Here is a 22,726-nt window from a genome sequence, read left to right on the forward strand (position 1 = left end):
ATACTTAATTATGATTATAGCACCTGCTTTCTAATTTGGGGTTATCTGTGGGCCATGATGGCCTCTCCAGTCTCTCTGTTATCACCCTTTGGCAGGCACTTTTAACTTCTTCTCTCTGAACTTGGTCAAACAACCTTTGCGTAATAACACTTTTTGCTGACTAACAACCTATCACTGATCAGCCTATTCATCATCTGCCTCTAGTTCAGGGACCCAGCTCTGGTCTAATGAGCTGTGAACAAGGGGCAAGGAAGTTCAGTCTACACAGACTCAAGCATGAGCTGTTCTTTCAGGTGGGCCTGTGGATTAGACAGGCACTATGACTCACATATTTAGTGGGGGATACCCATTGGTTGCCATAGATTTTCCTTATTCTGTGTGGTTTCAGTTTTTGAAGTCATTTACTCAGTTGACCTCTAACTAATTATAATCTTCCTTTGAGAAGTGCATCCTTGAGCTTCATTGAACTTTGACTATCCCAGTGACATTGGAGTTGTTTTTTGAAAATTGAATTTTAAAACCCTTTTATTTCCACTTGATGGCGATTTCACTGTGCAGATATTTCTAATGTCATAGAAACTAGGAGAGATGACTAAGTAGTGTTGAACAAAATTCATCACAGCAGAACTGCAAAGAAATAAAGGCTTTATCTGGGGTCTTAGAATTGTAATTTGGGAGACACAGATTCCAGTAGGAGTCAAACATGTGTTCCAAGGAGGAGAGAAAAGGCAGGGTTTTATAAAGGCAAACTTTAGGTTTGCAAAAATTGCAAAGGTTGCGAAAGTTGTTTTGAAAGAATTACGATTGGTGCTGGCAAGCTGAAGCTCTTCTTATCTATACATATTTGGTTGCTAAAGGCTATCTATCACTAGAGGGAGGCGGAAGTCTGGTACTGTGACAAGTTGCAGGTTTTCTTGCAGTGTCCTTGGAATATTTGTGGTTTGGCCCAGTTCACAAGTTTATGGTTCCACCCAGTGAGGACATACATCAACCCTGCTTTCTTAATGGTCTTGGGGCTCTGTTTTAAATAGCTCTCTTAGCAATACCAACTCCATTTTGAAGTGCCTTTTGCCACAGTAGGAAGAAGTAATAACTAAGTAGAAATCCTCAAGGATACCTCTTGATATCCCTAACAAGGTTGTTAAATTTTAAAAGTTAAAAATATCAAAGCTATCATGAAGTGGATGTTGTTGATAAGACTTAGAGTTGCACTGAGCGTGGCCTGGGCATGTGAAACAACTTACCAATCTACAGTCCACGGGGCACAGCAATACTAGGAACACCCAGGAAAACCTCCTTGAATGCAGACTTACCTCTCCTTTTCTGTACACTGCTACAATAACTAGTTCCTGTTGATAATAAGGATCAACTACCCCAGCTAACACAGTAACCCCTTTCTACCTCTAATGAAAATCTTAAAGAGGCCAGGCCAACTTTGAACTCATCAGCACTGTTATATCTTCTGGCGGAAGCTTTCTTCACTTAGATAAAAAGACCTCCTAAGCAGCAGAACTCAAAGTCACAGGGAATCAATATGTATTGATTCCCATTTATATGCCCCAGGTGTTTCATGATATAAATATTAAAAGCCTGGAAATTCTTTGTGTATAAACTTTCTCAAAGATGTGCTTTTATAGGACTTCCTAGGTGGCTCAGTGGGTAAGAATCCGCCTGCCAATGCAGGGAACACGGGTTCGATCCCTGCCCCAGGAAGATACCACATGCTGCGGAGCAACTAAGCCTGTGTGCCACAACTGTTGAGCCTGCGCTCTAGAGCCCGTGAGCTGCAACTACTGAGCCCATGTGCCGCAACTACTGAAGCCCATGCGCTTGGAGCCCGTGCTCTGCAACGAGAGGCCACCGCAATGAGAAGCCTGCGCACCACAAGGAAGAGTAGCCCCCGCTCGCTGCAACTAGAGAAAACCCGTGTGCAGCAACGAAGACCCAACACAGCCAATAAAATAAATAAATAATAAAATAAATTAAAAAAAAAAAAAAAAAGATGTGCTTTTATAAATGGCACAATGGGTCAAGCTAGGGTGCATATTGAAATCATCCGAGGATTTGTAAGAAAAAATACTAATACTTGGGTTCCAACCCCCAAAGTTCCTGGGTGCCTAGCCAAAGCTCTCAAGGTTGAGAGCCACTAGTCTATGTAAAATAAGGGAGAGAAGGGTTTGGTATGAGGAAATTTAACATCACATGCATGGTAACTGTTCTAGTTCAGGCAAGCCAGGAACATTGGGGGAAGGGTTTCTGTAACAAAGGTGGCTTGGTGGAATAGAAGATGTGGGTGCTGTGGTCATTACAATCCTTCCAAATGCTTCCTTTCACATCCTCATGGTCCCTCTCTTCCACAGTCTTGTTCTGACGTTCCTACAAGTGACCTGATAAGGCTACAAATTTCACTTATGGTATAATTTTCAATTTCAAATATTGCATCTGCTTTTTGGCTTCAACAGTCCCCAAACTTTGAGTATTCTCATAGAAACCTCCCTAAACCTTTAACTGTGCCTAGAACTCTGAATTTAAAAATTTGAGCTTATTTCTTTTACATTCCCACCAATCGTATATAAGGATTCCCTCTTTGGTCTGTCCTCACCAGCATTTGGTTTTTTGTTTTTGTTTTTCTTTTTTTCATAGTAGCCATTCTAACAGGCACGGTTTGGGTTTTCAGTTCTCTGATGACTAGTGATATTGAACACCTTTTCATGTTCCTATTGGCCATTCAATATGTCTTCTTTGGGAAAATGTCTATTTAGTTTCTTTTCCCATTTTTTAATCCATTTGTTTTTTTTGTTTGTTTGTTTTTTGTTTTTCTTTTTGCTATTGAATTGTAGGAGTTCCTTGTATTTACATATTAACCCCTTACCAGGTAAATGGTTTACAAATATTTCCTCTCATTCCATAAGTTGTCTTTTCATTTTGTTGATTGTTTCCTTTGCTAGGCAGAATCTTTTTATTTTGATGTAGTCTCACTTGTTTATTCCTGCTTTTATTGCCTGTGCTTTTGGTGTCATATCCAAAAATTTATTACCAAGACCACTGTCAAGGAGCTTGTTCCCTATGTTTTCTTCTTGAAGATTTACAACTTCAGGTCTTGCATTTAGGTCATTAATCCATTTTGAGTTGACTTTTGCATATGGTGTAAGATAGGGTTTAATTTCATTCTTTTGTATGTGGATATACAAATTTACCAACACCATTTATTAAAGATGCTGTCCTTTCCCTACTTTATGTTCTTGATGCCCTTATAGAAGATTAGTTGACTGTATATGTGTGGGTTTATTTCTGGGCTTTTTATTCTGTTCCATTGATCTATTTGTCTGTTTTTATGCCAGTATCATACTGTTTCAATCACCATAGCTTTGTTGTATAGTTTGAAATCAGACCGTTTGATGTCTCCAGCTCTGTTCTTCTTTCTTGAGATTGCCTGGGTTGTTTGGGATCTTTTATGGTTCCATATGAGTGAACAATCCCAATTCTGGGTATTTATACAAAGGAATTTAAATCAGGGTCTCAAAGAGATATGTACATTCCAATGTTTACTGCAACATTATTCACAATATCCAGATATGAAAACAACATAAACTTCCATTTATGGATGAATGGATAAAGAAAATTTGGTATATACATGCAATGGAGTATTATTAAACCTTAAGAAAGAAGGAAAATCTGCCATTTGCAACAACATGAATGGACCTGGAGAACATTATGCCAAGTGAAATAAGCCAGTCACAGAAAGACAAATACTGTATTATTTCATTTATATATAGAATCTAAAATAGTAAAACTCATAGCAGTATAGAGTAGAATGGTGGTTTCCAGGGGTTGTGAGGGGAGGAGAAAATGGGGAGGTAATGGTCAGAGTGTACAAAGTTTCAGTTATGCAGGATAAATAAGTTCCGGAGATCTACCATATAGCGTAGTACCTAAAGCTAACAATACTGTATTGCATACTTAAAATTTTCTAAGAGGGTAGACCTCATATTAAGTGTTCTTACCACATGCGTGCACATGCACACACACACACACACACACACAAATGATAATAATAATAAAGGGGGTGGGAGGAAACTTTGGAAGGAAATGGATGTATTTGTGGCCTTGGTGGTGATGGTTTCACAGGTGTATACTTATTCCCAAACTCATGGAGGTGTATACATTATGTATGTATAGCTTTTTACATATCAATCATACCTCAATAAAGTGGTTAAAAAAATAGCAACACCCATCTAAATGTGGGACATGGCAGTTTAGCAAGGGGAAGGGTATATTTGAATTTGCTATAATAGTCACTAAATAAATGTGAGAGAGTACCATTGACATATATACACTACCAATTGTAAAATAGATGGCTAGTGGAAGGCTGCTGCATAGCACAGGGAGATCGGCTTGGTGCTTTGTGACGGCCTAGAGGGGTGGGTTGGGGAGGGTGGGAGGGAGGCTGAAGAGGGAGGGGATATGGGGATGTATGTATAAATATAACTGATTCACTTTGTTGTACAGTAGAAACTAACACAACATTATAAAGCAATTATACTCCAATAAAGATGTATAAAAAATAAATAAATGTTAAATCTGAAAAAACATAAGAAATATTTAAAATGACAAAGTTTGTTTTAGAGCTGTATGGGTGCCTTGTACTTCAGACACTTCTTTCCTAATACATCCTAACGTTTGAGAACTTAATAGACATTTGAAAAAGATACTAACCCATAAAAATTATATTTCTAGTATCCCTCCATAATCCAGGTTTCTTCCTGGAACCATTTCAGTGAGCCTGATGGGAGATATATCTCTAGATCTGTTTAAGTTCTTGACTTTCTTTTTTCCTAGAATTGGGGGTAACCTCAGAGATTGACACAGGGGTGGCCTGGAATTTGCTCCACCTGTCTTTTCTGCTCTCTGCTGCTGACATTACCAATCTCCCCAGACTTCTGAGTGACTCATCCATCCCTTTCCCATATCTCCTACATCTTGTCAGGAGACAATTCAGCTAAATGACTCTTCTCAATATCTCCCAAAGTCACTCTTTTATTTCTGTTAAAACTGACCAGATCAGTCCCTTGAGACGTAAACTGGACTGTCATAAAAACCTTTTAAATAACTCCTGTATCCACAGGATTTCTCTACTCTCATCTATCCGTCAGAGAGAAAAGGCTGAATTTTCTTCCTCTCTGAAATCTAATCATTTAGTCCAGAGCCGGAAACATGAAAGATAGGCAATAAATGTTTGTTAAATGAGTCCTGGCTATATTTCTTCTCTCTTGAAGAGCCCATGATGGTTTCCTGTTGCCCACAGGTTGAAACTCTCCTCACGCTGGTGTGACTGAACATCAGTCTTCCTTTCCACCTTATTTCTCATACAGTGCAGTGACGCACGCTCTTGTGAGCACTCACTGGTGGGCTCGTGTTGGTTTTCCCATCCTCCCTTCTTCCACATCTTTACTTGTCAAAGGCCTACTCCTGTTTTCAAACTGCTCTATTGTCATCTCAGATTCTTTTCCCACAATAATTGATCATCTTTCTTGTTCTCCCAATGATTTAATAACTCCATTATATCATAGTCTGTCTTTCATTATAGCCCTTGAGTGGGCAGGGTTTCATTTTAAGTGCAATTTTGATCAGCTGCTAATGTCGGCCTAGAGCAGTATACTGAGAAGATTCTCTTGACAGAAGGTGCCAAAACAGGTTAGATGCCATACACGGACACAGGAGAGGAGAGAGAACAAAGTGCCCATGGAGTAGCCACCTTTGCTGTAGATCCCCATGTATGTATCTACTCAGCTGTCTCACCTGCCCTTGACGACATTTTCTGTCCTCTAATCTCCACCACAATTTGTGTTCAATTGGATCCTTAAACATCCTATTCTTTGTTGTCAAAAGTTTACAATCTAAAATGTTAAATATGACATTTTGAGATACAATGGGATAATGGACAAGAAACATATAAAGTGCTAATGAAATGGTTCTTGAAGACTGGGTTAGGAATACACGGAGAACAAGATGGGGAAGGTGGTATACATCCAAAGGAAATGAAATCAGTTTCTTGGAGAGATATCTGCACTCCCACATTTATTACAGCATTATTCACAGCAGCCAAGATATGGAAATAACCTAAATGTCTGTCATAAGCGGAATGGATAAAGAAAATGTGATCTGTAAATACACACACACACACACACACACACACACACACACAGCGGAGAATATTAGTCAGGCTTTAAAAAGCCAATTCTCTTAAGTAGGTGTCAAATTCTCAAACAACAAAAGTGGAAAATCCGATATAATTAAAATTACCTTTGGAAATTCCTTTATTTGCCCATGTAGTATCATATACATTTTAAAATGTTAAACCAGGCACTCTGTAAATTATTCACTCTCAACTTCAAGAAGCTATTGAATAGAGCAATGAGAGCTACAAAAAAACAGATATCTGAGCATTCAAACTTTTCTGCCCGTAGGGTACCTGTCAAAACACTAGAAGAGGATGCAGAGTGAGTAGAAAATTTCTACTTTCCTATAGATTTTATTCCATTTTTTAGAAAGTAATAAATCTGTCTACATTTAATGTTTGTGGATTTGTTTATTTTGAAACAATGTATGTAAACAGAGCCTCAAGAAAGGCTTAGCACATACTAGGAACTTAACACATGTTTGTTGGATTTTAATTTAAATCTTGCTTATTAATTAAACCCACATACAAACTGTTCTTTGAAAAGGCATTCAGAAGATTCAGAAGTTGGTTGGCTTCCTCTTTTCAAGTGGGAATCTTCTGCGTGGTCCAGTGAAGAGCCATCACTCTCTTGCCGTTTATGCTAGTTTCAAGACATCTTACCATACTGCTAGAAATGTGTTTTGAAGAAAGATACTATTTCTGCCTACGAAACTTGAAAATTGGTAACATCCTGTGTTGACTAGGATATGGGAAATAGACACTCCCGCACTTTCAGTAGGAGTGTAAACTATTTAAAACTTTTGGCTAAAATCCATCCTATGAGAGAAATAAAAGCACAAGTTCTTTTAGTGGCAAATACTGTAGCCAACTCATGTTCATCATTAGGAAAGTAATTGAAGAAATTATGGCATTCCCACACTGTGGAAAATCATGTACCTCAAAAAAAAATAGATCTCTATGTATTGATTAGAAAACTGCCCATGATATTTTTCTTAAGTTAAATAAATTGTGAAATAATAAGCAAAATATAATACTTTCTTCAAACAAACACTGAAAAATCAACCACAGAAAAGTTAACCTATATGTATGTGTATTTGTATAAGACGTTCAAAAGTGTGGAAGAATATACCCTGAATTGTTATAATTGGTGACCCCGAGGAGGTGGGGCAATTGGATGTTTGAGGAAAGAGAAAGACAGTCATTTTACCTTTTACTCCTCTGTTGCTTGATGGCCTGATCCAAATTCTTGGTAAAAGGAATTAAAAGAAAAGAAAGAAAAAGAAAGGAATTAAAAGAAAAAGACAACTGGGAGATGTAACATGGAAATGAAGTGGATGGGATTGGCAGCTGTTTGGATGTGGGAAGAGGGAAATGCTTGTAGATTTCTGGCCTGAGTGGCTTGGGGAACGGTGCTATTATTCATGGAAACAGGGATATCATGAGAAACAGTGAATTTTTTTATTGTTAACAGATGAGAGATGATAAGTTTAGGTTATCAGTCAGAGTTGTGCTGCTTCTTATTTGAAATGATAATTGCTCCCATTGCTCCCATAGGAAATCTTCTCATCTTGGTCTTAAAACATTAAAAAAAACAAAAACAAAAACTGCTTTCTAGCTGTATTTCATGTAAACTATAGAATTAAAAGAGCCAGAATGATGTCTAATCCTATACCTTATCCATACATTTTATCACAAAAGTATATTTCTTTTTGAATTGGAAAAAAATATATAAGGATTTAAAATCACCTCAAACTTTTGAAGAAAAGTGAGTTTTCCTACTGTATTCAGTGTGGCAGAGAGTATAAAATATGACTTGTAAAATTTTTACTATACGTTTCTCTTATGTTGTTTTTATATAGTTATTCCTCTTGCAAGTGCAGTTATAACTCAATGCCTGGTATATGGTTGCTAGAGGTATTCTATAGAGGTAGTTTTGCAAAGATTTTTAGTTCTAGAAATAGCTTGTGCACTTTTATTCCATAGAAAGCAGCATTAGGAATTTAGCCCTATTGAGAATTTATTTCTTACAAGTACTGTCAAAATGCTAGGTGAATTTATTTCTGTATAATTATATCATATTTTATGCTGGGTCTAAAATAGACATGTATAATCCATCAGTGTGAGTCCGTTTGCATGGATAAATGAATCAACAAAGTCACCTGAATAAATCATTTGAATTTTCAACCCAGTTACGTGGAAATCAACTGCTCTCACATACCTTTATTCTCCATTCATCACTGACCGTGTTTTCACTTCAAGCACTAATTCTTTGTTAGTCTTTCTTAGCTGAATTATGTGGGGCTTTCCATGGGAAGTGTTTTTCGTGTTGTATTTGTTATCCTAATCTGAGTTAAAACAAGAATTCCTATAACTACTGTGTCTTTATTTTGAGTCTAAAGAATTTCATGAATTTCAAAACCTTCAGAGAACTGGGTGATTATGATGCTGTGTGAATTCACAAGATGACTTATTATATTGACTAATTCTTAGAGTTTGCATTTAGCTACACATGGTGCCCCATTGGAGGAAATAGAATAGAGATAATAAATTTAATAATTTGTATGTTTTTCTTGTTTTTCAGAAAATAAATACTGCTGGAACCAGTAATGCAGATGTCCCTTTGGCTGATCCCGGAATGTACCAATTGGACATTACATTAAGAAGGGGTCAAAGTTTAGCTGCCCGAGATCGAGGAGGTAAGAATATAAGAACATCACCTCGAAGCTTATTCTCTATGTTTTTGGCAAACTTTGCTTTCCTTGTGGTTGCTTAAGTTAAACAAAAATAAACTCTAATACCAATTTTAGAAGTTTGGGTTCAATGATGTGGCTCGAAGTCTTGTCTGACTCCTGTGATGGTGGATGAAGAGGTTATGACGCAAGTTTGAAAACTCAGAGTTCATCCCAACCCAGACAGCAAGGTCCCTACCAAACTGTTGACATATTGGACTCTGCATTATATATAATTAGTGGCATAATCAGTTAAGTAGATGAAGCACATATTTGAAGCCATATCAGAATTCACCTTTTCACAGACCTGAAATCCTTTTTGCTGCATAGATTTGCTACATTGATCTGCTGAAATTGCAGAATTTAGGGCTAACATCTCACCAAAACTTTGGAGATTCCCAACAAGTGATTTTCTGAGGCTTGGTTGGACCTGGCGATAACCTCATGGTGGATTAAACAGGTCTTTGTTGGCCATGATGAAGGAAAGACAAGGCACATACTCTTTAGTTCCTGGATTCCATATCCCAAGGCAATCTCCTGATGAACTAGCCTGGAGTATATCAGGTATTCCTTGAACCCTGGTTAGAGGCAGGACAAAAGATAACCCTAAACAGACTGTATAGCATCCTTTGCACATTCTGAAATAACAGCTCTTCAGGTTGTGGAGATCTGAGGGCCCACATTCCTGAAGGAAGCTGAATTTGGGTGTAATTCCTCTCACTAAGAAGGAGGAGAGCCCCTAAGCCTCTAAGTCATTGTGAGACGACCTGCAGAGTGCTCCTGGCATCACAGGATCTTGTTTTTCTCCTCCCACCCTATTTGACATCATAATTAGGGAGTGGAAGGAACCAAATAAGATCATAGTTTGTAAATTTTATCTCCTGTCTCTGCAAAAATAAGATAGGGAAAATGATTAATATAACAGTGGGTTTTTAAGATTAGAAATGATACAAATAATAGATTTAATGTTTAAGTAAAAACTAGTAACTATCAGAATTTTTTAATGAATGAATTAGAAATGTGATTATACGTGTTAGAATTTAAATACAGAGGGAATTTTCAAAAGTAACCATCTGATTTAGTAGCTGAGGACAAATGTTTATGGCATTGAACTGCTGGTCTCAAAAGAAGTTTCAGTTAGTTTGGAGGAAAAAAATAATGTTATTAACATAGTATTATTTCACTATATTTATAAAACAGTTTTTAGTCTTCAGAACAATCTTAATTACATTACATCATTTGATCTAAAACAGAATTGAACCAGGCATGAGGAGATCAAAATTTTAGTCCTAAATATGTCCTCCCAACAATATTAAATATATATGCACACAATTATTTATTGAAGAATTTTTCGTAGTTATAAAATGCCCATAAATAGAAGATGTGGTTAAATAAGCCATGGTACATCTACATGATGAAATAATGTGCAACTGTAAAATAAGGAAAATCTCTAGGAACTGATATGGAAAGAGTTACAGGATTTTTTATTAAGTGCAAAAGCAAAGTGCAAAGAGTATCAAAAGTATGAAATGTTTTAGGTAAGTAGGAGGGGAGCATAATGGATTATGCATTATCTGCTCATTTCTTCAAAAAGAGAGCTCAGAAGTAAAATCCTGAAACGAATGAGATTGGTAATATATATAACATCAGTTAAGAACAGGTGTCAAGGGCTTCCTAGGTGGGGCATTGGTTGAGAATCCGCCTGCCAATGCTAGGGGACACGGGTTCGATCCCTGCTCCAGGAAGATCCCATATGCTGCGGAGCAACTAAGCCTGTGCGCCACAACTATTGAGCCTGTACTCTAGAGCCCATGAGCCACAACTGTTGAACCCATGTGCCGCGACTACTGAAGCCCACGTGCCTAGAGCCCGTGCTCCGCAACAAGAGAAGCCACGGCAATGAGAAGCCCACACACCACAATGAAGAGTAACCCCCACTCACCGCAACTAAAAAGAACACCCGCGCATAGCAAAAAAGATCCAGCACAGCCAATTAAATAAATTAATTTAAAAAAAAAGAGAACAGGTGTCAAGAATATGGGATGGGAATGTGGTAAAAGGGGTAAGGAGGAAGTGACATTTTCTTGAATAAACTTTCTTATGTAGTTCTCTTTCACCATGGCAATATTACAGGAAGAAATGAATGAATAGGTGGATGGATGGATGGATGGATGGATGGGTAGGTGGATAGATAGATTGATTCCCACATCCTGGTTGATATCTAACTGTAACCACACCTCAGGGGAATGAGGAATAAAACAATTAATCCAAGTGATTAAGTAAAAGCATATATGAATTGTACATTATAAAACAACACAAAAAGAACTATATATACATAATGTACTTCAGAGCATGACTATCAATTCTGAAACTATGTACTGTACATACGAGGAATGAGCAACTAAGTAAATATATTGTAGATAAGAAGCCAGATTTCTTACTGTTGGAGAAAGAAGTTACAAATATGTAACAAGGGAAATCTAGAATGTGGTGTTTGAAAGGTATTAGTATGAACTGATGGTTTCTAATGTATATACAGACAGATAGAAATTAAGATGGATAGAGGTGTGTGTGATCTATCTGCTGAGAGGGCCTAGAAGCCATCACAAAGGTGTAATGACAGAGTAGAAATGCACACACTTTTGGCCCAGATCTTGGTTTCTGAATACAGGTTCCCCAAAAAGCATAAGTAGGACTCCTGGAGAAATGGTTGATTGCAGATCTGGGGCAAGGAAAGTACAAGATGAGCCTGGAACATTTTGCAGTGCAGAAAGTAGGGAAGCTCTCAAAAATTGATGGCAGACATAAAAACAAAATAGGAGCCAACTTAAAGGAGCTCCTAATGATCAAAGCTGCGACCATTTCAGCAACAAAAGAAATAGTGGTAGTAAGATAGAATAGTATAAATATCTATGAGTTCATACTGGTAAATACATAATTGAATAAATAAATAAGTGTGGGATAAGGTAAAGCTTTTCCTTATCAATGCTAATGAACAAATGTAGACGGGGAAAATAGAAATAAGAAATCACCTTTTAATAAACACTACAGTAGTAATCATTAGAGGCAAAAATCATCAATTGATGTTAAAATTATATGTGCAAAATTATGATGAGAAGCAGGCTATTTGAATCATTTCAAAGTACTTTCCCACAGGATACATATGAATTACCAAGGGGAAAAAAGTACTTTACAGTAGAGAAACTTGGAAGACACCCTCTTAACCAAGTGCAAAGTTAACATCAGCAGGCTCGAGACACACAGACATCATGGACCTCCTGATATCACGTGCTGAGAAAGGCACATCCTGTCTATGGCATTCTTGTCAACAATGCATAAAGTCAATGTCATCATGAGGAAGCATCAGGCAAACTCTGGCAACAGATGATGCCAGTTATCTGAGCTTAGTAGCAGCTGCCCTTTGGGCAGGTCGTGCACAGTCTTGTGCCACCATTCTGTGTCTCCACAACTGTGAGTCTGCATGGCATTGTGTACGCGCCACTGTCTTTTTTGTAGTAGCAAATTATTCTCTATCGATGTCTCTGCCCAAAATAGGAATTTTTTAAAGATAAAATGAGAGGGCCATGTTCTTAAGAAAAATAGGAGATAAAATATTACTTTGTAAAAGTAAAGAATATCCCAAAGTGTTTAAAATGCAAACTCTAATCCAGCTTCACTATCTTACTCACTTGCCTGGCATTTATGAAGTTTTAATTTGGTAGATATGAGAGGAGTTTTACAAACAGAGGAAACAACCTGAGTTAAGTTTGGGATTGATTAAAATTTATCATAGACCTGGCTGTAAATAACAGATGTGTTAAGCATATGATAGGAGAGAGAGTATTGGGTCACTTTAGATTTGTGAATTTATATATATGTGTGTGTTTGATATCATATATACATAAGTAAATGGAGATGGATAGTTCGAAGTGAGAAAACAAGCCGGGAAATACTATGGTCATGTGGGAGTATAGTTTTGAGGGCCTGAACTGGGATTATGGATGTGGAACTGGAGAAGGAAAGGAAAATGGGAGAAATGGTTCGGGGAATGTCCAATAGCATCTGAGATCAACTGGGTGAGGGAGTTAAAAAAAAACTATTGAGATTTTAAGGTTGATGATGACTGGTAAAAGGTGAATGTAAGCAAAAATATTTGTATAACTATTACTCTCTTGTCATTTATTACATCAATGCCCTCACCTGCTCATCAATGCCCAGCAAAACCAAAATGCCTGTGCCTTCCATGTCCCATGTCATGCTTGCACAAAATAATGGAAGGGGAAACTCATTTCCACAATCTCATTGTTGCTAAAAGGTTGTTTAAACTTTGCATCTTCAGAATCCTTATACTTAATAGGCACTGAGGTAGGCTCAGCCGTCAAAACTGGCCACAAGTTGTGGTAGGCGACACTCCTAACGAAGGCCCCTGGGAAGAATTCTTCCTCGCCTCTTCCTGCTTCGGGCGGCTCCAGGCATTCCTTGGCTTGTGGCAGCGTGACTGCAGTCTCTGCTTCCATCTTCACATGGCATCCCCCTCCATGTCTCCATACTCTTCTTTCTCTCATAAGGACAGCAGCCATTGGATTAGGGCCCTCCCTAAATCCAGGATGATCTCATTTCAAGATCCTTAAGTTAATTTTATCTGCAAAAAGCCCATTTCTAAATGAGATTACATTCACAGGTACCGCGGGTTAGGACTTGGACATACTCTTTGGGAGAACCCAGGTCAACCCACTACAGAGGACAATTCTCTTCAAATATTAGGGGAAATTTTAAATAATAACAGTGATCCATGTGAACTTGTTTATTGTGGTTTTATTTATAACAGTGTTCCCAGTCCTTGTGTTGACTAGAGAGGGAATTTCATTCACTCCACTCTGAAACCTCTGTAGTCCGTGCTGTGAGTCTGATGTGTCCGTGCTGTGAGTCTGATGTGTCAGTGCTAAAGGAAAGTTTCCATGTGTTCTGAGAACAGTGTTTTCGGATTGGAGTAAGAATTTTAGAAACTTGGTAGATGGGAAAGGATTTAGAAGGTTATCCCCTGCCAAGCTTCAGTTTCCTCATATTTACCCGTTATAAGACAGCCATATCTGAGACAATGAATTAGAAAGTTTTTTTTTTTTAACATAATTCAATTTGATATAACTGAAACACATTTTGTGTTCTAAGTGTAAAAAAGCTCTTTTTGGGTTGGAGGGCCTGCCATCAATTTTATCATTAGAATGTGATTTATGAAAGCTCTTAAAGAAAGATTTGTTCTCTGAGTGGGTAAGGCACAATAATATTTCTAGCATGTATTGTGTATCAGGGATAGTGTTTAGTGTTTACATATACTTATAATCTTCACAGGACTGGACATAAGAGCAGCTGCCACCCCACACATTCATTCACTGTTTGGCGTTCAGGGTCTTTTTTGGTTTTGACCCTTGGGAATTTCCTTTATGGTAGGACGGCCATATATCCTGGTTTACCTGGGGGCAGTTCTGTTTTTTTTACATTTTGACTGCATAATTGTTAATATTCCTTCTTTTCACTGTTACAAGGGTCCCGATTTCAGAGATGTAGTATATACTCATGCTTCCTGAAAAAAATCTTAATCCCATTAAAGTTGATCATAAATTTAATCATCGTGAATGCTCCTTTTCCCCCCCCGAAGGAAATTGCAACTTATGTCATCAGAGAACGGTATTTGAGCAGTTTTGAGATACTTTTCTTGGCAGCCCCTCCTTTTGGTTTACACTGTCTTTAACAAGCTGTTTTGATCAAGAAAAGGTCCGTCATGTTGCGTTTCTGTGCTAAGGTCGTGAGCTGTAGTGTTGCTAGTCGGTCGATTTTTGCATTTCTTACAGCTGGTGGAATCAGGTGTAGGCTTGCTTTACCCAATATAGGCACAGTCATATGCACAGTTGTTAATGTTATACCTTTACCAGTTTCCTACCATTGGAAATTTTTTTTAATGATAGTGACTCAGTTTTAATGATAGCTCTTTCACATAGTTTATGATCTTAAGCTTCTTATATATATCTACTCGATATTATGTATACATACTTATATTATTATATATTATATTTTATTATATGCTTCTGCAGAACATATATGTTCTATTGTGTTTTTCCTGTATTATTTTCATAGATACAAAAAAAATCACTCATTGACACACAAAGATTCCCTTGTTGTATGTTAATATAACTAGAGCCACCCATACAAGCACTAAACCTTGAGAGTGAACTTCTACCTTGAGATTTTGTAAATAACTCCAAGACTACACGTTTTTCCTAGAAAGCTTTTTACACTGGTCTTAACACTTCATTTATTTGAGCCAGAAGCAAAGGGTCCGGTGGCTCTTCTCCAGGCTGTTTGCAGCACTACATATGTGGGGTATTCCTTTCTTCAAAATTCCCAAGGTTAGTCAAGAGGTGCCATCCTTTACCAAATGCAAATCCGGAACTCCTTAAGCCATAGAGCAAGCACTACACCAATTTCCTGAAGAAACTCTGAAGGTGATGTTTCCACATATGAAATGCAGTCACATCACACCTCACAAAGTTAGATTCACTTTCAAACGTGCTATCTCTTCTGCTGTTGTGGTTACAAATTTGCTTTGCTTAATTATTTTTAGATTGGAAGGAGGACAGATTTTTATTTAACCTTTACAGAAAACTACATTGCCATGAAAAGCAAAAAGGCCCAGGAAAAGAACTGTGTACAATACCTGACACTGTCCTCAGGAGTTGATAGACAAGGCCAATCAATATGTATCACATTTCCTTCAGATCTGCATAGACTTTGCAGATTTTTTGAAATATGATTTGATTGTAGATGAATTCAATTTAAGATAAGTATAATTTAATTCAGCATCTGTTAACAGAGGATGATTTTAAGCTTAACTCATTATAAAAGTACATCTCCAAGTTCCACTTATTAGAGACATTGTCCTTAAATTCATTTGAGGTTAATTAGCTTATATTCATGGTTTTCCATATTTAGATTTCTTAAAGGATATGCTCCTTGTTGGTGTAAAGACAAAGGAAATTTTATATATTCGTGGCTTTCACTGTATTGTGCCTATAGGGAGAAATATTCTCAGGAATTTAGTTATGCGTTCTCTCAAATTAGATCATATGAAGTATACAAAATTACCTTTTCTGTAAATTTTGAAAGGTCAGTTGGCCCAGTTTACCAATTAAGAATAGATTTACATTTTTGGTACAACTTATATAGTTAAACCTATATAAGGTTATAAGCCTATTAATTCAGATTATTTTAAGAGAGGCATTCATTCTAGTTAGCACTAAATTAGTCTTCTAGATGTGGTATTAGAGAGAAAGTGAAAAGGTCTACGGGGCTTTATTAGTGCTTTTCATAAAATAAACCATTAAAAATAATAGCAACAATATACCAAAGCAAATAACCACAATAAGATATGTCTCTGCTTTTACAAGGTGCTGTTTCTTTTTCTGCTATCTTGAGTTCGCAGTCTACTTTCTCAAAGGCATCTGTCTTTGGATCAAAATAATTTTGGAAATCCTGACTTTCAAGTCCCCTGGCCCAATTGGTCGGGTATTTACTCTTGGTGTCAATCTCAGCTCACATGTGGAAACCTCAGCCCTAGGTTTATTCTTAGCAGCCTCAACAGTCTTCTCCACCAACTTCTGAGAGTTGCTTTCTAATTTTTCCAAAAGCCACAAGGTCTGCTCTTTAGCTTACAGTGAGAAGCTTTAGGCAAGCAGAAGGGGAAAACAGAGGCCACGTGTTGATGGTAGACGAAGTGCTCCTGGTTCATTTATCACAGAAACCAATCATACCAGAATGAAAGAGAGCAGAATCCTCTATTGGAAGTGATCACATCAGGATTGGGCAATAGGGTAATCAGGTGATGATTACCCCGAGGGGGAAAAATATATTACGGACAGGGAAGACATTGGCACATCTTCAAAGCCTTGCAGTCAGTACCATAGAGTGTGCCTCCAAATCATCTCCAATTGATAGAAGTATTTTACAACTACAAATAAAATTCTTGCTGGAAGTAAATTTGTTGATGGCCATTGTGTCATCCCTGTGCATGAGTGTGAACATGCATCCCTTCACCCCAATGGGGCCTGTAATCGTGTATCAAAAAATAATACTTTATAGATACAAAACTGACCTTGGATAGGTCGAGCTTTTATCTTTGTTTTGCAGACTTTTCCCTATCCCCCGAAAGAATATTCCATGCCCATTATGGCCCCCTAGATTCAACTAAACATCAGGCCCACAAGAGTATCCAAGGCCACACTTGACACCTCTTCAGGAGGATATAGGGCAGGAACCACAGCTCGGCAGCCAGACAGCCGCGGGTATCCATTGCTGCAGTCTGTGCAGCAGCCCCTGCGGCCATCTGGGAGTTATTTCCTTAACTAGCAGGTAACACAGTGCAGATAGAAAAAGATAAGATCACATTGAGCAGGTGTCTTTTCTCACAGGAGCTAATATCTCTTGTAAATTGCTTCATAGACATAGTTTCGAGGGACATGCCCAGTTACAGGAATCATTACATCCAGGAAGCCCAAAGATACGTCTTCCTAACAGGTGTTTCTACTTCTCCCAGTCCAGATGACATTTACCAACCAGGGCATCATTTTTACCTTGCGTTGCTTAGCAACATAGTTGATATACTATCTGTTGAGGGTTATAAGGGAAATACAGAGTTAACCAAAGGTTATATTCTCATGAAGGGGGAAAACGTTTTCCCCACACTGGGGCAAGCATTGAGAATATTAAGAAAATTCAGAGCATTCCAATTGTGCCTAATTGTATCAGTTGGCCCCTCCTTGCTTGAATGCCACAGGAAGGGTTTCAAGGTGAGGTAACTTCAAGCCTTTGGTGCTACATAGCAGCTGTTAAAGAAGCATCAAATTTGGTTTGGATGTAAAATACCCTGTCAGATTTGTTAGTCCATATTTAGGGCCTGGCCTTTGGATAAGAGCAAAATCGAAGAGAGTTTTCAGACAAGCCCACAAATGCTTAAGGATGAGAAGTAGCTACAACTTTGTCTGTTGTTATTAGACAAAGGGAAACACTTTACAGCAACCATAACCCAGAAAAAACAAACACTTTAGTGATTTTTAATGACAGACCCTTATTATTCTCTGTGTTTGCTTATTTCTTTTTAAATAAATGGTCATGGTTATAAAGTACACAACATCACAGTAAAAGCAGACTCTTTTAAAAGTATGTATTCAGTTTGGGTGAGGCAAAACCTTCTTCCTGATATACAGAAAGCAATAAATTTTTTACTACCTTGTATTGAGAACAGTCTCGGTACTCAACGACCATTTTTCTTTCTAAGCTACCAGTTCTCTAGTATATATAAACTTCTTTTAAAAATGATTTTATTTAAAATTTTTTTCATCTTAAATTTATTGAGGTATAATTTATCAATACATAGAGTAAAACTTACAGTGTGATGAGTTTATCAGAAAAATACAGTCATAGCTACCATCAAAACCAAAGTACAGAACATTTCCATCACCTTAAAAAGTTCCCTCATGATCCTTTACGGTTAATTCTCTCCCTACAGTTCTAGGCTCCGGCAACAAATGTAAAAAATAATTTTAAGTTACCTCAATGTGTATATATTTTAAATATACACAGATATACATATATGAAATAATGATAGATAATAAATTTTAGTTTGAATATAATTTTATAAGGCATAAGACAATGTTTTTACAGCAGTAATTTTATCCTTGTAATTTGAATACAATTTACATTGCAAAGATATTTACATATTGCAAGAATACATAAATAAAATCAGTGAGTGAGCCCCAATGGAAACTGTGGACTTTGAGTGATAATGATATTTCAGTGTAGGTTCATTGTTACAAAGTACCATTCTGGTGGGGGATGTTGATGGGGCGGGGGGTGGCTATGCTTGTGCAGGGGGAAGGGGTATGTGGAACTCTCTACTTTCCACTCAGTTTTGCTGTGAACCTAAAACTGCTCTAAAAGATAAAGTCAGTTAAAACAAAACACTACTCTGTGGTAACAACTACCTTTGCTCTGTCTCTATTTTAACTTAGTTTAAGTACACAAAACAATACAACTACAGTTGATAGTAAAAACTTATCAGAACCCTAAAATTTTACTCAAGGAATCCAAATGAAATAGCATGCAGACTATCTAAAGTTTAAAACAATCATATTTTGAAAAATAAAGGTGCTACTTATTCAATTTAGTTACATATTTATATCCATGCAATCTTAAATTTTAGTGTAATTGGTGGTCCCTTGCCTGTTCTGTAAGACAACTATACAAAATTTCCAGTTTCTTATTATAAAATAAATCTGATTTACATGAACTAAATGTTATGTTATATATATATATGCATATATGTAGTTAAATATAGTTAAATATATTTCATCACCTTTTGTTTTTAAAGTAGACTTACTCATTTAACTATATGAGTTTGTATATATATACATATGCATATATATCTGATACAAGCAAAGAGAATACATTTAGCTATCTTTTTAGCCAAATTTAACAAAACGTTTTAAGTTGTTCAAGTATTTTCTGTGATCAGGAATATTGGGTACTTAAGTCAACTTGAAGAATTTTTTTATAATTAATATTTATTTACCAAGTAATAATAACTGTCTTTAACTCTTGCTTTAAAGTCTGAAGATAAAAAGTTTTCCTAAGGGTGGGCTATTAGCATTTCTTTTGTTCTTCACCTTATTTTAGCAACCAAGACACCTAATAACTAAAACTGTCATTCCCTTTGAGCACTTTTTTCTCCCATTTATGTGGGCACGGGACGTTTGAGACTCCTTGTTCTAAATTTATATGCACTTATTAATCTCTAGACCAATCAAAATGTGTGCTCTGTTAGATTTAACACACTGACCAGTCTTGATTTCCCTCTGGAGGCAGGTAAAAGCACATTGTCAAAAAGAAAAATTCTGCATTAACGTTGTTTAGGGATTAGCTCTTTTACCCCAGGGGAGAAAGTTATCTTACTCAGTTGTTTGTTTGTTTGTTTGTGTGTTTAAATTAGAGCTATTTCTTTAACTCATGTTCTGCAAGGAAAGTATCCCTTTCTTCTTCAAGTTCTTGTGAAATTAGCAATCAGATTCTTTCATCACCTTTTATTTTTAAAGTAGACTTACTTGTTTAACTATGTGTTCTTCTAATGTGCACAATCATCCTTGATTTTTAGAAATGATCTTTAAAAATGGGCAGGTGCATGGATGTAGAAAACACACTTCTGGTTACCAGGGGATAAGGCATGGGGGAGGAATAAATTGTGAGACTGGGACTGACACATACATACTCCTACATATTAAGAACCTGCTGTATAGCACAGGGAACTCAATACTCTGTAATGGCCTATATGGGAAAAGAATCTAAAAAACAGTGGATATGTGTATATGTATAACTGATTCACCTTGGTGTTGCTAACACAACATTGTAAATCAACTATACTACAATAAAATTAAAAAAAAAAATAACTCGAGGTTTGCGGGGGCGGGGGGTGAAGGGGAAGCTGAGACGAAGTGAGAGAGTAGCATAGACATATATATACTACCAACTGTAAATTAGATAGCCAGTGGGAAGTTGCTGTATAACAAAGGGAGTTCAACTCGAGGATGGATGATGCCTTAGAGGACTGGGACGGAGAGGGTGGGAGGGAGTCGAGGGAGGGAGGGAATACGGGAATATGTGTATAAATACAGATGATTGAACTTGATGTACCTCAAAAAAAATAAATTAATTAAATAAATAAATAAATAAATAAATAAGGCGGTGAATAGAGCAGTGATTCTCAAAGTTGAGTTCCCAGACCAACAGCATCAGAATCACTTCAGGTCTTCACAATAGCTTATTCACTTTGTTGTACAGCAGAAACTAACACCATACTGTAAAGCAATTATTCTTCAATAAAGATGGAAAAAAAAGAAAAAGAATCACTTTGGGACTTTGGAATCTTTGGGCCCCACCCCAGGCCTACTGAATCCTAAATTCTGGGTGTGGGGCCCATCAATCTGTGTTTAAAGAAAACTTCTAGGTGATATTGATGCATGCTTGTTTGAAAACCAGTGATGTAAATGTCCTAAGAATCTCACTGGACACGCACGCGCACACACACACACACACACACACTCTCACTCAATTATAGTCACCATCAGAAAATCACCCAATGACTACATATGATTTGAACTAATAGTTTGTCAATGAAAAATGTTGCCTGCCATCTTCGTAAACAAAGGATATTGCAGTCATCAAGCCATCACACTGCAGCCACACCCAACAATGCACCCTTAGGAGACTCAGGATGAGAAAGCACAGGATACTGGCCCCAGATAGCTGAGGTGCATATCAAAGGAATGATTTCATTGAGCACAGACTCTTGGATCTCTCCTATACATATAAAAGTGCTAAATTCCTTAACTTGAGATATCTGCTTTTCTTTAATTAATAGTAATCTTTTGATGTTCCTACTATGTGGTCTTTATTGCAAAAACTCCTATATATCCTGGCTCCTCCCTTCCCTCTTAGGAGGAGCAGTCCCTCAGAGCCGTCTGAGAGGGTGCCTCCCAAGATTAAGTCCTCAGTTCTGTCCACTGAATAAAACATAACTCGCAACTTTTAGGTTGTGCATTTTTTTTTTCCGTTGACAAATTAAATGAAGCTGTGGTCACAAACCATATGTGAAAAACGCTCCTAAACCACGATATTTTAGCCAAAAGACTTCAATGAATGAGTCTTTGCTTACTCTAGGCTTCCTTTCTAGGCATTTTGATCACTCTTAGGGGACACAGCAGACAGCCACATGGAACTCCTCAAATACAACTCAGACCACAGAATTTCTCGTATCTAAACCATTCTCTAGAAACCTGTGGAACCATTCTGGGTTCCCCTTCCTGGAGCCCCTGATATTCCCTAGATACCAAACTGTCCCTCCGGTCTCACTCAGGGCTTCAGGCCCATCTCCCTTCTCCCAGGTCTTCTGTTAGGTGGCAGGACGCCATAAGACCACAACACAAGAGCCCTTTCAAATGGCCCTTAGGTTGTGACGTCAGGGAGCTCTGAACATGAGCTGAAATTACCACATTTTTGAAAGTCTAAGAGTTTGTTGGTCATAGCTGCTCTTAAAGAGGAAGGTCAGGGAAACACAAGGAATCTAGAGTGTTCTTGTGTTGTTCCTTGATTTATAGGCTGATGTCTGCTTGACGTTGATGTTCCTATGAAGTAGGCTGTCTCTGTGGGTCCTCCAAGAATTGTGGCTAGAACTGACTGAAAATTAGGGTCAATTTAGTTGTGAGGGGGAAGCAGAAATTTATTACAAACTTTTTTGCAAGTAAAGAGGCCCCTGGTAGGTCAATTTAAAGATTCACTCCTAAGAACATTTTATCAATAAGTTTTTAATATCTATATTTATTTTACTGATGAAAAATTAATCGACCTAAGAAAGAAATGGAAATTTTTACTTAAGCCAAATTGAGAATTTTAACCCAGGAACAGCCTCTCAAAAAGCTCTGAGAACTATTATGCCTGTTAGAGGTCAAACCACAGGTATACAAGTTTTTGTGACTTAGGGGCTTTACATGAAGTGATGTATAATTGACAGTCTTTACGATCTAGTGGATAGTGGGTCATGGGTCATTGTGGCCCCTCACAAGATCTTTTTAAGGAGTTGTCTTGGTACTAGGAGAACATTGCCCTTTACGGTTGAGCAGCTGTTTCTGCCGATGGGGAGGTTTGGTCAATGCATAATGCAGATAAACCTTGCACAGTAGAGGGGAGAGGAGAGGCCAAAGGGCAGGGAAATTTT

At 37.5% G+C, this 22,726-nt stretch overlaps 1 protein-coding gene across 12 annotated transcripts in view; it reads left to right on the top strand.

Annotated features, from left to right (window-relative positions):
- Positions 1–22,726, top strand: part of MCTP1 (multiple C2 and transmembrane domain containing 1) — a 543,089-nt gene that overhangs the window by 237,164 nt on the left and 283,199 nt on the right. For all 12 annotated transcript variants that reach the window (XM_057739092.1, XM_057739099.1, XM_057739106.1 and 9 more), the window contains exon 2: positions 8,763–8,877. In XM_057739092.1, coding sequence (XP_057595075.1) covers positions 8,763–8,877 — 115 coding nt within the window. The remainder of the gene's footprint in view (positions 1–8,762; positions 8,878–22,726) is intronic.

The sequence above is a fragment of the Hippopotamus amphibius genome, chromosome 1 (assembly GCF_030028045.1).
Source record: "Hippopotamus amphibius kiboko isolate mHipAmp2 chromosome 1, mHipAmp2.hap2, whole genome shotgun sequence".
Taxonomy (NCBI): domain Eukaryota; kingdom Metazoa; phylum Chordata; class Mammalia; order Artiodactyla; family Hippopotamidae; genus Hippopotamus; species Hippopotamus amphibius.